This window comes from Salvelinus namaycush, chromosome 13, assembly GCF_016432855.1.
Source record: "Salvelinus namaycush isolate Seneca chromosome 13, SaNama_1.0, whole genome shotgun sequence".
Lineage (NCBI taxonomy): Eukaryota > Metazoa > Chordata > Actinopteri > Salmoniformes > Salmonidae > Salvelinus > Salvelinus namaycush.
Genome location: NC_052319.1, coordinates 8,571,703 through 8,589,472, shown reverse-complemented (window position 1 = coordinate 8,589,472; position 17,770 = coordinate 8,571,703). Strand labels below are relative to the sequence as shown.

Below are 17,770 nucleotides of genomic sequence, written 5' to 3'. Positions count from 1 at the left end.
ACCATATTAAGGTAGGCTGTTCTCACCGTTTGTTTGTGGGTGATTGTTCCTGTGTCAGTGTTTGTGCCACACAGGACTGTTTTTCGTTCGTTTCGTTATTTCATTCGTGTGTTCTTTCCTGTTCGTGCGTTCATGTTATATGTTCACAAGTTCAGGTCTGTTAACGTCGTTTATTGTTTTGTAGTTTGTTTAAGAGTTTTTCTGTCTTCCTTAAATAAACAAATATGAATTCAACCCACGCTGCGTTTTGGTCCGATCCATGCTCCTCTTCAGACGAGGAGGAAAACAATCGTTACAACGAGAGCATACAGGTCGCAGTGGTGGGTAGTATATGGGGCTTTGGTGACAAAACGGATGGCACTGTGATAGACTGCATCCAATTTGTTGAGTAGAGTGTTGGAGGCTATTTTGTAAATGACATTGCCGAAGTCGAGGATCAAATCAAATTTTATTTGTCACATACATGGTTAGCAGATGTTAATGCGAGTGTAGCGAAATGCTTGTGCTTCTAGTTCCGACAATGCAGTAGTAACCAACGAGTAATCTAACCTAACAATTCCACAACTACTACCTTATACACACAAGTGTAAAGGGATAAAGAATATGTACATAAAGATATATGAATGAGTGATGGTACAGAACGGCATAGGCAAGATGCAGTATATGGTATCGAGTACAGTATATACATATGAGATTAGTAATGTAGGGTATGTAAACATAAAAGTGGCATAGTTTAAAGTGGCTAGTGATACATGTATTACATAAAGATGGCAAGATGCAGTAGATGGTATAGAGTACATCGGATCGGTAGGATGGTCAGTTTTACGAGGGTATGTTTGGCAGCATGAGTGAAGTATGCTTTGTTGCGAAATAGGAAGCCGATTCTAGATTTAATTTTGGATTGGAGATGTTTAATGTGAGTCTGGAGAGTTTACAGTCTAACCCGACACCTAGGTATTTGTAGTTGTCCACATATTCTAAGTCAGAACCGTCCAGAGTAGTGATGCTGGACGGGCGGGCAGGTGCGGGCAGTGATCGGTTGAAGAGCATGCTTTTAGTTTAACTTGCATTTAAGAGCAGTTGGAGGCCACGGAAGGAGAGTTGTATGGCATTGAAGCTCATCTGGAGGTTAGTTAACACAGTGTCTATTGGAGCCAACTTGATTGTATGTTATGAGGGGCTTTGTGATATTACTCTTGTAAGGTGTCAGGTAGATTCTGAATCTAATTCTCAGACCAATGTAACTACCAATCACAGACAACACACCATAGTGCATGGTGGGAAAAGGAGGTTTACGAATTTACTTGTCGTAAAACACATAACCTTGAGTGTGAAACTGTGTAGTAACTGGATTAGCATGATATTTTTGCTAAATAGGCAGATTTTATTATTCTCAACTTGACACCAATAAACACCATGCCTAATGCCTCAAGACTGAATGTCATGTACATTGCTTATGAAGTACAAGGATGAATGCTGCTTGAGCATGTACAGTATTTGTGGCATAACCGTGTTAACAAAGGCCACCGATCTTCTTTGAAACCCAATTAACTTGTTTGTTTCCTGCATACAGTTATTTCCTCAGCACTGAAGGCTCACCACGGAGAAGACAGCTTTTCAGGTGACACATTTAGCAACCTGTCATGAATCTTGTTTTTGACAGCTCCCCTTTGCTTTACAGTCCGTCTTATCATTTCCCTCTTGTGTAGGACATGTCATAACAACGGTAAACAGCTGAAGTTTTGTGCATACAGAAATATAGAGACGCTCTTGATGTAAGATTGTGTACACCAGATAATACAGGTAACTGCCAAAGAAAACACCAACATGAATTGTCTTAATAGGGCGTTGGGGCCACCACGAGCCAGAACAGCTTCAATGCACCTTGCAAAGATTGTGTGTCTGGAACTGTGATGAGATACCATTCTTTCACGAGGAATTCCATCATTTGGTGTTTTGTTAATGATGGTCTGTCTCAGAGTAGCCACCCTTTTAGCTCCAGAATCACCAAGAAGTGTTCAATTGGGTTGAGATCTGGTGACAGAAATGGCCATGGCATATGGTTTCCATCATTTTCATGTTCATCAAACCATTCTGTGACCCCTCTTGCCCTGTGAATGGGGGCATTGCCATCATATTGGGGCATAGAAATGGTATCCAAAATAATGAACCTAAGCATGATGGGACGATAATTGCTAAATTAACTCAGAAACCACACCTGTGTGGAAGCACCTGCTTTCAATATAATTTGTATCCCTCATTTACTCAAGTGTTTCCAATATTTTGGCAGTTACCTGACTCTTATAAAGAGTCTGAAGTCTGGAGAGGTAATAATTCAATTTTTCAACAAACCATATCCAAATCCAGCTGGTCTTTTGATGAGGTCGAATCGGCTTAATTACATTTCAAATGCTTTCAGGTGAACTAATGAACTCTCAACCTCAACATTGCTCATCTCTTCATTTCTGTGGAGTGTAAATATCATGTGCAAACTGCAAACGCCACTGGTGCTAGATCCTCAATAGGCCTGCTCTTTAGGATTTGCAGTGGAAGTTAAAACGGTCTCCTAATCTTCCCTCTTCCCCTTCCTTTCAGTGTGAAGACTGTGGGGTTGTTCCCTCGACACTGTCTGACGTGTGAGCTAAATAAGGCCCACTGTCTGTTCTTCGATGCTGAGATAAACCCCAGTGATCAGCACATCCTCCTCCACTGTAAAGGTAAGCTAGTAGCAAAGCTAAATGCTAACACAGACAGCTAGCACCAAGATAGCACTAGCAGGCCAATGCAACGTAAACTAATTGCTAACATAGACAGTCTATTGCATAGCAATGCTCCATAGTGCCAATATAGCACAAGCAGGCTAATCCATACATGTCATTTTACAGTTAGTCAGCTAAGCTAAATGCTAAAACAAGCAGTGCATCATTTTGAAGGCTAATATTCAACTAAATAATAGCACTACTCGTCTTTCTTTGTTTAAGACAGATAAATATTGGTAGAGCTTAGAGAACCAGAGCATCAACTTTCTTTGAGAGGTTATTTAAAGATATTAGGAACCAACATCAACTAACCATTTATTATAGACTGTGAAGGTATGCCAGCTAAGCCATTTGCTAAACCCAACCAATGCATCATCTGCTTAGACTTAGATACATGATCAGAGATACATCTTACCAAAAAAGTGTTAAACAAATCAAAATATATTTGATATTTGAGATTCTTCAAAGTAGCCACCCTTTGCCCTAATGACAGCTTTGCACACTCTTGGCATTATCTCAACCAGCCTCTGCTGCAGAAGATACATTCATTAGAGTTACCAGCCTCAGAAACTTCAGCCCAAATAAATGCTTCACAGAGTTCAAGTAACAGACACATCTCAACATCAACTGTTCAGAGGAGACTGCGTGAATCAGGCCTTCGTGGCCGAATTGATGCAAAGAAACCACTACTAAAGGACACCAATAATAAGAAGAGACTTCCTTGGGTCAAGAAACATGAGCAATGGACAATAGACCGGTGGAAATCTGTCCTTTGGTCTGATGAGTCCAAATGTGTGGTTCCCACCGTGAAGCATGGAGGAGGAGGTGTAATGGTGTGGGGGTGCTTTGCTGGTGACACTGTCAGTGATTTTTTTTTTTAATTCAAGGCACACTTAATCAGCATGGTTACCACAGTATTCTGCAGTGATACACCAACCCATCTGGTTTGCGCTTAGTGGGACTATCATTTGTTTATCAACAGAACAATGACCCAAAACACACCTCCAGGCTGTGTAAGGGCTATTTGACCAAGGAGGGGAGTGATTGAGTGCTGCATCAGATGACCTAGCCTCCACAATTACTCGACCTCAGCCCAATTGAGATGGTTTGTGATGAGTTGGACCGCAGAGGGAAGGAAAAGCAGCCAACAAGTGCTCAGCATAGTTATTTAACCTCTATTTAACTGGGCAAGTCAGTTAAGAACAAATTATTATTTAGAATGACGGCCTACACAGGCCAAACTCTGGTCCAATTGTGCGCCGCCCTATGGGACTCCCAATCACAGCCAGTTGTGATACATCCTGGATATGTGGATACTCCTTCAAGACTGCTGGAAAATGATTACTCATAAAGCTGGTTGAGAGAATGGCAAGAGTGTACAAAGCTGTCATCAAGGAAAAGGGTGGCTACTTTGAAGAATCTAAAATCCAAAATATCTTAATGATTTGTTTAACACTTTTTTGGGTACTACATTATTCCATATGTGTTATTTCATAGTTTTGATGTCTTCACTATTATACTACAATGTAGAAAATATACAAAATTATGAAAAACCCTTGAATGAGTAGGTGTGTCCAATTTCTGGACTGGTACTGTATATAGTGAGCAAGCATATTTAGCACACTCCATCCAACAAACTGCTAGGAGCAAAAGGTCTTTATGCAAATGTTTTCATAATTCTATGGTATTTCATTTATCCTTTATTTATCTAGGCAAGTCAGTTAAGAACAAATTCTTATTTACAATGACGGCCTACCGGGGAACAGTGGATTAACTGCCTTGTTCAGGGGCAGAATGACAGATTTTTACTACGTCAGCTCGGGGATTCAATCAAGCAACCTTTCGGTTACTGGCCCAACGCTCTAACCACTAGTCTACCTGCCGCCCCTTGTATGTATGAATTTGTCAAAATTGTTTAAAAATAATTGTTCTCATAAAGGCCAGAACATTTTTATTTTTGTGATTTAGAGTCTAACATAACTTATGCAAATTTACTCCTTTAAACAAACATAATCGGAGATCCATTTGAGATCAATTATAGTTCAAATAAAGTTGTCTTTTCCAATGTAGTCAACCATTTTTGTGTCAGTGGCCCCTCGAGCCACAACCCATTTGACAGATGTCAGGGGTTTGCCTTTGGCAATCTATCATTATTTAACATTTAGTGTGGAGAGAGACCATCAGACAATTCCATATAAGAAGCATAAAATATAATAAAAATAGTCGCTCTATTGTGTATAATTGCTTTAGGTGTTGTTATGGTGCCATGCGTACCAGTTAATTGCCGCCACAGTTGTTTATTGCTAAGGTTTGTTTTAACCATATGCTCGAGTGTGTTTGTCTTGTGTACCATAAGTTAATGGACAAAATGTACCATCCTTCTGTTTGTGAGCTATAAACACAATGCAGTTAGCACGTCATCTGAGGATAAGGCTAAATTCAGTAGAAACCAAGTAGCTTGTCGCTCCTTAGTCAAGCATATTAAAGCTAGTTAATTCCCTCCATCAAATGCAATGGATACTATTACCATTTTCAAACAGGTAACACAAATGAGAAACTATTTCTCTGTGTGACAAAATAGCAGCCCTTTTCTTTTACTGAGTTTGCAATTTTGTTGTTGGCCAGCGCCCCTTAAGAGTTTCAACACTGCATTGCTGTGAATAATATCGTATCTTTTTTTAATTAAAAAAAAGCCTATGTAAGGCATGATAAAACTTGCCTTAAGTGGTGGAAATGAAACAAAGCTTACTCTTCATTGATCAATGCTGGGCTTTAAAAGTCTCAGATGCTTACCATTCATGGCAACAGTGTGTAGCTGTTAAATCACCATTACCTCAGCTAGCATTATTCAAATGGAGGGGCTAGTCAGACTAAACAGGTCTGATAGTTGCTGTAGGAGTGATTTGTGGAGGGTTGGGCAGCCGAACAGCGACTGCTAGATCTTATTAACCTCAGTGTGGGTGTCTTCCAATGGGTGCTGAATAGAATTGACTTAATTTGACAAGCCCAGGTTATTAGAGGCAGTTTGAATGACCTTTAACCACTGACTGTAATGGGTAAAGAAGGGGAAGTGACAGTGGTGACAGTGGTTGTGACAGCAGCTAGGGGATTGGAAAGGCTGCTGTATTGTATTTGTGACCGTGCTACCCTGCTTGGGAGGTGCTAGATCGGATACATTTGTATGTCTAACTTTTTTGTATTTCTTGCAGGTCCGGGAGCACCCACTGTGATCTTACACAGCCTCAATAATTCCAGTAAGAACTCAACTTAATCTTCCACAATTGATGGTCATGTCATGAACTTATTTTAGCAATTGGCAAGATAACTTGGAACATTGGTGTTTTGCCAGAACCAACAAGCGTTGAAAGGATGAAAAAAACAGCCATTGCTCATTTTGTTCAAATATTGAGGATTTGCTCTTTAATATGCCAGCTCCCCTCTCACTGTTACCCTCGTTGAAACGACCCCCTCGTTGTCTTAATTTCATTATTTTCCTTTACGCCGTCCATGTCTGGATTTCTATCAATGTTTCGTCTTGAATGTTAACAGATGCAGTGGGAAAAAAAGGCAAGACATTTTTAATTTGGCAAGGATTATTTGGCCAGACCTTCCAATCCACAACTGAGAACTTTGGGGCCTTGGTGGTTTCATAATGAGAGGCCTATTTATTTTGTGTTTCTATAAAAAATGCTGGATAAATTACATTCCATTCAGTTTCCTCTCAGATGGCGAAAACTGAATATACAATAGGCATTCGTTTTGTAGTTCCATGTGGAGGAAATTGATTATTTTAAAAACCACCATTGACAAACAGTTGAATGTATAAGATGTATTTGGAGAAAGTAACATTTCTGCACTGCAGTGGGTCGGAAATGTATGCTGCCAGTTGCGACAAGATCAATAGCACACCTAGTCAATTGTACGTCCGACACTGATAATATTACAGTGGTCGAACTCCGATGCAGGCAGCACTGCAGGCAGCATGCTGGTCAAAGGCTGACTATAGTTCATTATTTTGATGTACAACATTTAGTTCTGTCATATTTGTAGACCAACCAACATCTTATTATGGGTTAGGAAATACAATGCATCTGGTTTTATGAGACATTTAAAGTCTTGGGCCAAACAATTGGGCCTTGGTTTGTTATCAAGGACACTGTTCAAAACCCACACAAAGTCTGTGCTGGAAAAACACATGCTGGAAAAACATGAAAAACATATTTTCTCTGCACTTGAGTTTTACTATATTTTTACTTCAGACTTGAAAAATAAGTCTAAACGTTCACGCGCCAAATGTATTCGGACAGGTGTGGTATTACTAATTGTTACCCTAGCATGTGCGTTATTCCAGAGGACGATTCAGACAGGATATATTAATCTAATTCTTAAACTTTTTCATTCAATTGACTCATGACGGAAGCCTGGAGGTTTTTTCAACACGTCTGAACTATAATGAGCTACACTGATAACTCGTGCTTGGCTGCCAAATGTATAGGTGTCCCAATAATATTTAAATTGAGGAAGTGTGATCATAATTATTATTTTTGCGATCTATGGTAGACATACTTTTTGATTGCACATTGAAGTAAACTGACACATTTGGCAACGTTCAAGTTCAATCCATTGGCACAAAGTGTATAAACAAAAATATTCACTGTGAAAGTTGAATGTAGGCAATTCTTATGAAATATATGCGCTGCCTTTTGTTTTAAGCATCAAGCTTTGAAATCCGTTCTTGTTTTCTTGCTCAAACTGCGAGCAAAACTTGTCAAACTCTGTAATTTCTCAGACAACGTAAGGATGTCGGTACGCACGGGATTAGTATTATCAGAGGACCTTGAAGTTTGACAAAAGCTCTTGCACATAATTACATTATCCGACTTCCCCCAGTAAAACTTACCTTGTTCAAAAAGTTTTAGAAGTCTAATATAAAGGTCCTTCAGAAAGTATTCACACACTTTGACATTGTCCACGTTTTGTTGTGTTACAGCCTGAATTTAAAATAGATTCAATTGTGTGTTTTTTTGCCACAGATTTACACACACTATCCCACAATGTGAATGTGGAATTTAGTTTTTACACATTTTTACAAAAAAAAATAAAATGTAAAGCTGAAATCTTGAGTTAATAATTATGCAACCTCTTTGTTACGGAAAGCCCAAAGGAATAAAAATGTGCTTAACAAGACACATAATACGTGGGCTCACTATGTATGCAATAATTGTAATGGAATTCGTCCTCATCTAACGAGGAGTAAGAAAGGTCGGACCAATCTGCAGCGTGGTGAGTATCCATTTTAATATGAATACTTGAAACAAACAAACAAAATAACGAATATACGAACGAACACGAAACAGTCCCGTATGGTGAACAAACACAGAAACAGGAACAATCACCCACAAAACCCAATACAAAACAGGCTACCTAAATATGGTTCCCAATCAGAGACAATGACAAACACCTGCCTCTGATTGAGAACCATATCAGGCCAAACGAAAACCCCACATAGAAAAACAAAACATAGATAACCCACCCAACTCACGCCCTGACCAACTAAAACAAAGAAAATACAAAAGAACTAGGGTCAGAACGTGACAATAATAGGGGTTAACATGATTTTTGAATGATTACCCCATCTCTGTACCCCACATTTACAATTATCTGTAAGGTCCCTTAGTCAAGTAGTGAATTTCAAACACAGCTTACGACAGAAGACAAGGGAGGTTTTACAAGGGAGTTATTCTACAATACTAACCTAAATGACAGAGTGAAAAGAAAGAAGCCTGTACAGAATAAAACATATTCCAAAACATGCATCCATCCTGCACTAAAGTTAAACTGAAGAAAATGTGGCAAAGCAATTCACTTCGAGTCCTAAATACAAAGTGTTTTGTTTGGGGCCAATCCAATACAACACATTACTGAGTAGCATGGGCTCCATATTCTCATAGTGGTGGCTGTATCATGTTATTGGTATGTTTGTAATTATTAAGGACTGGGGAGTTTTTCAGGAGAAATTTTTTTCAGAATGGAGCTAAGCACAGACAAAATCCTAGAGTAACACCTGGTTCAGTATGCTTTCCACTGGGAGATGAATTCACCTTTCATCAGGACAATAACCTAAAAGTCCAAATCTACACTGGATTTGCTTACTAAGAAGACAGTCAATGTTCCTGAGTGGCCACGTTTTGATTTATATCCATTTGAACATCTATGGCAAAATGTTTTTCTAACAATGATCAACAACCAATTTGACAGAGCTTGAAGAATTAAAAGAAATAATAATAGGCAAATGTGGCACAATCCAGGTGTGGAAAGCTCTTAGAGACTTACCTAGAAAGACTCACAGCTGTAATCGCTGCCAAAGGTGCTTAATTTTCAATAATTTAGCTAACATTTCTAAAAACATGTTTTCACTTTGTCACTATGGGGTATTGTGTGTGGAAGTGTGCATTTTTTTCAATTTAAACCATTTTGAATTCAGGCTGGAGCACAACACAATGTGGAATAATTAAGGCGTATGAATACTTTCTGAAGGCACTGTAATTCCACTTGCTTCTAAGAGCACTAAGATAAAAGGCCCACCAGTGGTGTAGTGGAGAAGTGGATATAATTCTGCAATACATTTTGCAAACGGCCCACCCGGCACAGGAAAGGCGCCCTGTGTGAAAAATGATATTAGAAACAGTGACATGTACTCTGAATGACCTAAAATGACAAATATCATATTGGTCTTTGACAGTCAGGCCAACCCAAGGCAGCAGCTACTCTTCCTGGGGTCCGGTATAATTAAGGCAGTTAAACAATTTGAAAAACATTACAATACATTCAGGCCCATACTCCACTACTACATATCTACAACGCAAAATCCATATGCACGTGTGTGTATAGTGCGTAGGTTATCAGGTGTGTGTATGCATGTGTCTGTGCCTATGTTTGTGTTACTTCACAGTCCCGCTGTTCCATAAGGTGTATTTTTACCTGCTTTTTGAATCTGATTCTACTGCTTGCATCAGTTACCTGATGTGGAATAGAGTTCCATGTAGTCATGGCTCTATGTAGTACTTTGCACCTCCCATAGTCTGTTCTGGACAGTGAAGAAACCTCTGGTGGCATGTCTTGTGGGGTATGCACGGTACCTTCAGCTTGTCAACACCTCTTACAAAATCAAATAATGAGGAAGTCAATCTCTCTTACACTTTGAGCCATGAGAGATTGACATGCATGACATTAATGTTAGCTCTCCGTGTACTTTTAAGGGCCAGCCGTGCTGCCCTGTTCTGAACCAAATGCAATTTTGGTGGTCCAGGTGCAACAAAACCAGGGCCTGTAGAACCTGCCTTGTTGATAGTGTTGTTAAGAAGGCAGAGCAGCGCTTTATTATGGACAGACTTCTCCCCATCTTAGCTACTGTTATATCAATATGTTTTGACCATGACAATTTACAATCCAGGGTTATTCCAAGCAGTTTAGTCACCTCAACTTGCTCATTTTCCACATTATTCATTAAGAGAAGAAGTTGAGGTTTAGGGTTTATTGAATGATTTGTCCAAAATACAATGCTTTTAGTTTTGGAAATATTTAGGACTAACGTGTTCCTTGCTACCCATTCCGAAAGTAACTGCAGCGCTTGTTAAATGTTGCAGTCATTTCAGTCACTGTAGTAGTTGACGTGTATAGTGTTGAATCACCCGCATACATAGACACACTGGCCTTACTCAAAGCCATGGGCATGTTATCAGTAAAAATGGAAAAAAGTAAGGGGCCTAAACAGCTACCCTGGGAAATCCTGCTTCTACCTGGATTATGTTTGAGAGGCTTCCATTAAAGAACACCCTCTGTGTTCTGTTAGACAAGTAACTCTTTATCCACATTGTAGCAGGGAGTGTAAAGCCATAACACATATGTTTTTCCAGCAGCAGACTATGATCGATAATGTCAAAAGCTGCACTGAAGTCTAACAAGATAGCCCCCACAATAATGTTATCATCAATTTCTCTCAGCCAATCATCAGTCATTTGCATGTGCATTCGTGCTGAAAGTCTGCTGTCAATTTGTTTACTGTGAAATAGCATTGTATCTGGTCAAACTATCAAGGCACAAGGCAAGACCCAGATGCAGACACAGGAGGCAGATGGTTGGAGTCGTACAATGTTTATTAATCCAAAGGGGTAGGCTAGAGAATAGTCAGGCAAAAAGGTCAGGCAAAAAGGCAAAAAGGTCAAAAGCAGATCAGTCCAATAGGTACCGAAGGGCAGGCAGAATCAAGGTCAGGGCAGGCATGATGATCAGTTAGGCAGGAAAGTAGTCCAGAGTCAGGCAGGGGTCAGAACCGGGAGGACTATAAAAAGAGAATAGAAAAGGTGTACGAGAAAAACATGCTGGTTGACTTGACTAAACATACAAGACAAACTGGCACAGAGAGACATGAAACACAGGGATAAATACACTGGGGAAAATAAGCGACGCCTGGGGGGGTGGAGACAATCACAGGAACAGGTGAAACAAATCAGGGCGTGACACAAACACAATTTTTTCCAGAAGTTTACTAAGGGTTGGTAGCAGGCTGATTGGTCGGCTATTTGAGACATTAAAAGGGGATTTACTATTCTTGTGTAGAGGAATGACTTTAGCTTCCCTCCAGGCCTGAGGGCACACACTTTCTAGTAGGCTTAAATTGAAGATGTGGCAAATAGGAGTGGCAATATTGTCCGCTATTATCCTAAGTAATTTTCCATCCAGATTGTCAGACCCCGGTGGCTTGTCATTGTTGATAGACAATAACCTCTTCCACACTGACTTTGCGAAATTCAAAAGTACAATTCTTGTCTTTCATTATTTGGTCAGATATACTTGGATACTTTTCAGCGTTTGTTGCTGAGTTTGTTTATCTTGCCAATGAAAAAGTAATTAAAGTAGTTGGCAATATCAGTGGGTTTTGTGATAAATGAGCCATCTGATTCAATGAAAGATGGAGCCGAGTTGGCTTTTTCCCACAAAATTTCATGTAAGGTGCTCCATAGCTTTTTACTATCATTCTTTATATAATTTATCTTTGTGTCATAGTATAGTTTATTTTTATTGTTATTTAGCTTAGTCACATGACTTCTTAATTTGCAGTATGTTTGCCAATCAGTTGGGCTGCCAGATGTACTTGCCATACTTTTTGCCTCATCCCTCTCAACCATACCATTTTTAAATTCCTTATCAATCCAAGGGGAACAGTTTTTACAGTCATTTTCCTAATGGGTGTGTGCTTATTAGTAACTGGAATAAGAAATTTCATAAATGTTTCAAGTGCAGCGTCTGGTTGCAGCTCATTACACACCACAGACCAGCAAATATTCTTTACATCATCAACAGTGCTAACAGTGTAACTCTGGTTCACAGGCTCATGATTACTGCATCCAATAGCTGTAGGATTAACACAGGTATTCAGGGCAATTAGGGGGACATAAATTAAGTTACTTGTGTCTTCCAACGCCCCTAGGATAATGTACATTTAATGCAGCATTATGACGACTCATTGTCACAATATTAGGGATTAGCTGAGCTCGTCTTGGGTCATTGATAAGTCATTGTTTCAACGCAGCCTTGAAATGCGTGGACAGGGTCCAGGAGCCAAGATGATTTGGATGTCAATCCTGTAGAGTATCTTCTGTTTCCAGAATGTGACAAAGTTATATATAAAAGTGACTCCAGCAAAGCTACATTAATCTTTTAGCCAGATGTGTAAGGACAGTAGACTGCTGAATCTTTCACACCCGCGGTCCCATGATGGTACTGGATCTGAAATGATTGGCTGTTTTTTGGAGTCTTTTAATGCTAAAATCAGTTCTTTAAAATCCATTTTCAGATGTTCTGAGCTAGCTCTCCTGATGTCGTTTGACCCAACATGGACTGTGACAGTGTCAGCTCCCGGCACCTGTTGTAAAACAGTCGGAAGCATCCTTGTGATGTCCTGTACGCATGCTCCTGGGTAGCACAGGGTTTTTGCCTTGGGAACCAAGATGTTTCTCAACATAGAGTTGCCTATGATGACAGCTGGCGATGTTAAATGGGCCAGTCTCTCAGGCATCCTCAAGGTCTGATGAAGGTGGGAGCTCCGCGGATCTGAACCCGAGGTAGAAGCCACCAGAGAGGGAGACAGAACAGAGGACGAAGACGCAGGTACCTTCGGATCCGATCCTGAATGGGAAGCCCCCAAGGAAGAAGGGCTCAACATCTCCAAGGAGACCCACGTTGCCAGAGGACGCTGTCTTCGACTTCCACGGCGAGTGCCGTATCTCCATGGCTGGTTGGTGGGGTCGAGAACAGCTCCATTCTCCAGGGAAGAGGGAGACCCCTTCGGGGATGGAACCCTGCTGAGCACCGGCCAGTCGGCTGTGGAGAGCCGACACGGATGCGACACGTCAACCAGACCAGAGAGGCGTCCGGCTACTGGGGTGGAAGAAAAATAAAAAGTAGGCAGGCGTGGATTCCCCAGTATCTTTTGTAGGTTTGCTACTTGCTTGCTAAGAGTAGCCAATTCGCCCCTGTAGTCCTCCGCAAGCAAGCAGTTACTACATTGAAAGTCAGCGGACCAATATTGTCCCGGAACAATGCAAACGTTCAATAGCGACCTCCATTTGAGACCGCTGAGCCAGCTAGGCTAGCTGTGCTTCCGTGTCTCTTCCCCTTTGCGGAATCTGGAGGAATCCCGGCAGCAGCAACTCACAGCAACTAAGAGCAGCAGAGCCGCAGGATCCAAAATAAAATAAAAGTATATAAAAACATTAAACCGAGGTCTCTTGTTCAGCTTTCAGCATTCAACAGCGTTCAACAACAAACAAACTTGTTTTTCAACCACTCCACAAATTTCTTGTTACAAACTATAGTTTTGGCAAATCGGTTAGGACATCTACTTTGTGCATGACACAAGTAATTTTTCCAACAATTGTTTACAAACAGATTATTTCACTTAGAATTCAATGTACAGTCATGGCCAAAAGTTTTGAGAATGACGAAAATATTAATTTTCACAAAGTTTGCTGCTTCAGTGTCTTTAGATATTTTTGTCAGATGTTACTATGGAATATTGAAGTATAATTACACGCATTTCATAAGTGTCAAAGGATTTTATTGACAATTACAGGGAGTTGATGCAGAGTCAATATTTGCAGTTTTGACCATTCTTTTTCAAGACCTCTGCAATCCACCCTGGCATGCTGTCAATTAACTTCTGGGCCACATCCTGACTGATGGCAGCCCATTCTTGCATAATCAATGCTTGGAGTTTGTCAGAATTTGTGGGGTTTTGTTTGTCCACCCGCCTCTTTAGGATTGACCACAAGTTCTCAATGGGATTAAGGTCTGGGGAGTTTCCTGGCCATGGACCCGAAATATCGATGTTTTGTTCCCCTTTTGCCTTATGGCAAGGTGCTCCATCATGCTGGAAAAGGCATTGTTCGTCACCAAACTGTTCCTGGATGGTTGGGAGAAGTTGCTCTCGGAGGATGTGTTGGTACCATTCTTTATTTATGGCTGTGTTCTTAGGCAAAATAGTGAGTGATCCCACTCCCTTGGCTGAGAAGCAAACGCACACATGAATGGTCTCAGGATGCTTTACTGTTGGCATGACACAGGACTGATGGTAGCGCTCACCTTGTCTTCTCCGGACAAGCTTTTTTCCGGATGCCCCAAACAATCGGAAAGGGGATTCATCAGAGAAAATTACTTTACCCCAGTCCTCAGCAGTCCAATCCCTGTACCTTTTGCAGAATATCAGTCTGTCCCTAATGTTTTTCCTGGAGAGAAGTGGCTTCTTTTCTGCCCTTCTTGACACCAGGCCATCCTCCAAAAGTCTTTACCTCACTGTGCGTGCAGATGCACTCACACCTGCCTGCTGCCATTCCTGAGCAAGCTCTGTACTGGTGGTGCCCCGATCCCACAGCTGAATCAACTTTAGGAGACGGTCCTGGCGCTTGCTGGACTTTCTTGGGCACCCTGAAGCCTTCTTCACAACAATTGAACCGCTCTCCTTGAAGTTCTTGATGACTCGATAAATGTTTGATTTAGGTGCAATCTTACTGGTAGCAATATCCTTGCCTGTGAAGCCCTTTTTGTGCAAAGCAATGATGACAGCGTGTGTTTCCTTGCAGGTAACCATGTTTGACAGAGGAAGAACAATGATTCCAAGCACCACCCTCCTCTTGAAGCTTCCAGTCTGTTACTCAAACTCAATCAGCTGGAGTGATCTCCAGCCTTGTCCTCGTCAACACTCACACCTGTGTTAACGAGAGAATCACTGACATGTTGTCAGCTGGTCCTTTTGTGGCAGGGCTGAAATGCAGTGGAAATATTTTTGGGAGATTCGGTTCATTTCCATGGCAAAGAGGGACTTTGCAATTAATTGCAATACGTCTGATCACTCTTCGTAACATTCTGGAGTATATGCAAATTGCCATCATACAAACTGAGGCAGCAGACTTTGTGAAAATTAATATTTGTGACATTCTCAAAACTTTTGGCCACGACTGTGTAACAATTCCAGTGGGTCAGAAGTTTACATACACTAAGTTGACTGTGCCTTTATTAAACAGCTTAGAAAATTCCAGAAAATTATGTCACGGCTTTAGAAGCTTCTGATAGGCTAATTGATATCATTTGAGTCAATTGGAGGTGTACCTGTGGATGTATTTCAAGGCCTACCTTGAAACTCAGTGCCTCTTTGCTTGACATCATGGGAAAATCAAAAGAAATCAGCCAAGAGTTCAGAAAAAAAATGGTAGACCACCACAAGTCTGGTTCATCCTTAGGAGCAATTTTCAAACACCTGAAGGTACCACGTTCATATGTACAAACGATAGTATGCAAGTAAAAACACCATGGGACCACGCAGCCATCATACCGCTCAGGAAGGAGACGCGTTCTGTCTCCTAGAGATGAACTTACTTTGTTGCGAAAAGTGAATATTAATCCCAGAAAAACAGCAAAAAACCTTGTGAAAATGCTGGAGGAAACAGGTACAAAAGTATCTATATCCACAGTAAAACGAGTCCTATATCGACATAACCTGAAAGGTCGCTCAGCAAGGAAGAAGCCACTGCTCCAAAACCGCCATAAAAAAGCCAGACTACGGTTTGCAATTGCACATAGGGTCAAAGATCATACTTTTGGGAGAAATGTCCTCTGGTCTGATGAAACAAAAATAGAACTGTTTGGCCATAATGACCATCGTTATGTTTGGAGGAAAAAGGGTGAGGCTTGCAAGCCGAAGAACACCATCCCAACCGTGAAGCACAGGGGTGGCAGCATCATGTTGTGGGGTGCTTTGCTGCAGGAGAGACTGGTGCACTTCACAAAATAGATGGCTTCATGAAGAAGGAAAATTATGTGGACATATTGAAGCAACATCTCCAGACATAAGTCAAGAAGTTAAAGCTTGGTCGCAAATGGTCTTCCAAATGGACAATGACCCCAAGCATATTTCCAAAGTTGTGGAAAAATGGCTGAAGGACAACAAAGTCAAGGTATTGGAGTGGCCATCACAAAGCCCTGACCTCAATCCTATAGAAACGTTTTGGGCTGAGCTGAAAAGGCATGTGTGAGCAAGGAGGCCTACAAACCTGACTCAGTTACACCAGCTCTGTCAGGAGGAATGGGCCAAAATTCCCCCAACTTATTGTGGGAAGCTTGTGGAAGGCTACCTAAAACGTTTGACCCAAGTTAACCTCTCTGGGGCAGGTGGGACGCAAACGTCCCACCGGCCAATAGCCAGGGAAAATACAGCGCACCAAATTCAAATAACATGATATTAAAATCAAACTTACATTAAATCACACATGTAAGATACCAAATTAAAGCTACACTCGTTGTGAATCCAGCCAACATGTCAGATTTCAAAAAGGCTTTTCGGCGAAAGCATAAGATGCTATTATCTGATGATAGCACAACAGTAAACAAAGAGAGTAGCATAATTCAACACTGCAAGCACGACACAAAACGCAGAAATAAAATATAAATCATGCCTTACCTTTGACGAAATTCTTTTGTTGGCACTCCAATATGTCCCATAAACATCACAAATGGCCCTTTTGTTCGATTAATTCCGTCGATATATATCCAAAATGTCAATTTATTTGGACCGTTTCATCCAGAAAAACACAGCTTCCAACTTTCGCCAAGTCACTACAAAATATATCAAAAGTTACATGTAAACTTTACCAAAACATTTCAAACTACTTTTGTAATACAACGTTAGGTATTTTTAAACGTTAATAATCGATCAATTTGAAGACGGGATGATCTGTGTTCAATACAAAAAGAAAACAAACTGACGCAACTTTTTTCGTAACGTGCCTCTTCTCAAAAAATTGACTTCATGTGACCCTCATTTACGATAGCCCTACTTCTTCACTACACAAAGGAATAACCTCAACCGATTTCCAAGGACTGGTGACATCCAGTGGAAGCGGTAGGAACTGCAAGCAAGTCCATTAGAAATCTGGTGTCTCTAAGAAATCTCATTGAAAAGACAGTGACATCAAAAAAATACAAATTCTGAATGGTTTGTCCTCAGGGTTTTGCCTGCTACATAAGTTCTGTTATTCTCACAGACATGATTCAAACAGTTTTAGAAACTTCAGAGTGTTTTCTATCCAAATCTACTAATGATATGCATATCTTATATTCTGGGGATGAGTAGCAAGCAGTTGAATTTTGGCATGCTATTTTTCCGAAAGTGAAAATGCTGCCCCCTGCCCTCAAGAAGTTAAACAATTTAAAGGCAATGCTACCAAATACTAATTGAGTGTATGTAAACTTCTGACCCACTGGGAATATGACGAAAGAAATAAAAGCTGAAATAAATGATTCTCTACTATTATTCTGACATTTTACATTCTTAAAATTAAGTGGCGATCCTAACTGACCTAAGACAGGGAATTATTACTAGGATTAAATGTCAGGAATTGTGAAAAACTGAGTTTAAATGTATTTGGCTGAGGTGTACGTAAACTTCCGACTTCAAC

At 40.6% G+C, this 17,770-nt stretch overlaps 1 protein-coding gene across 1 annotated transcript in view; it reads left to right on the top strand.

Annotated features, from left to right (window-relative positions):
• Positions 1 to 17,770, top strand: part of LOC120057746 (inactive dipeptidyl peptidase 10-like) — a 52,658-nt gene that overhangs the window by 11,474 nt on the left and 23,414 nt on the right. The window contains exons 7-9 of the mRNA XM_039006226.1: positions 1,574 to 1,621; positions 2,596 to 2,717; positions 5,969 to 6,013. Coding sequence (XP_038862154.1) covers positions 1,574 to 1,621; positions 2,596 to 2,717; positions 5,969 to 6,013 — 215 coding nt within the window. The remainder of the gene's footprint in view (positions 1 to 1,573; positions 1,622 to 2,595; positions 2,718 to 5,968; positions 6,014 to 17,770) is intronic.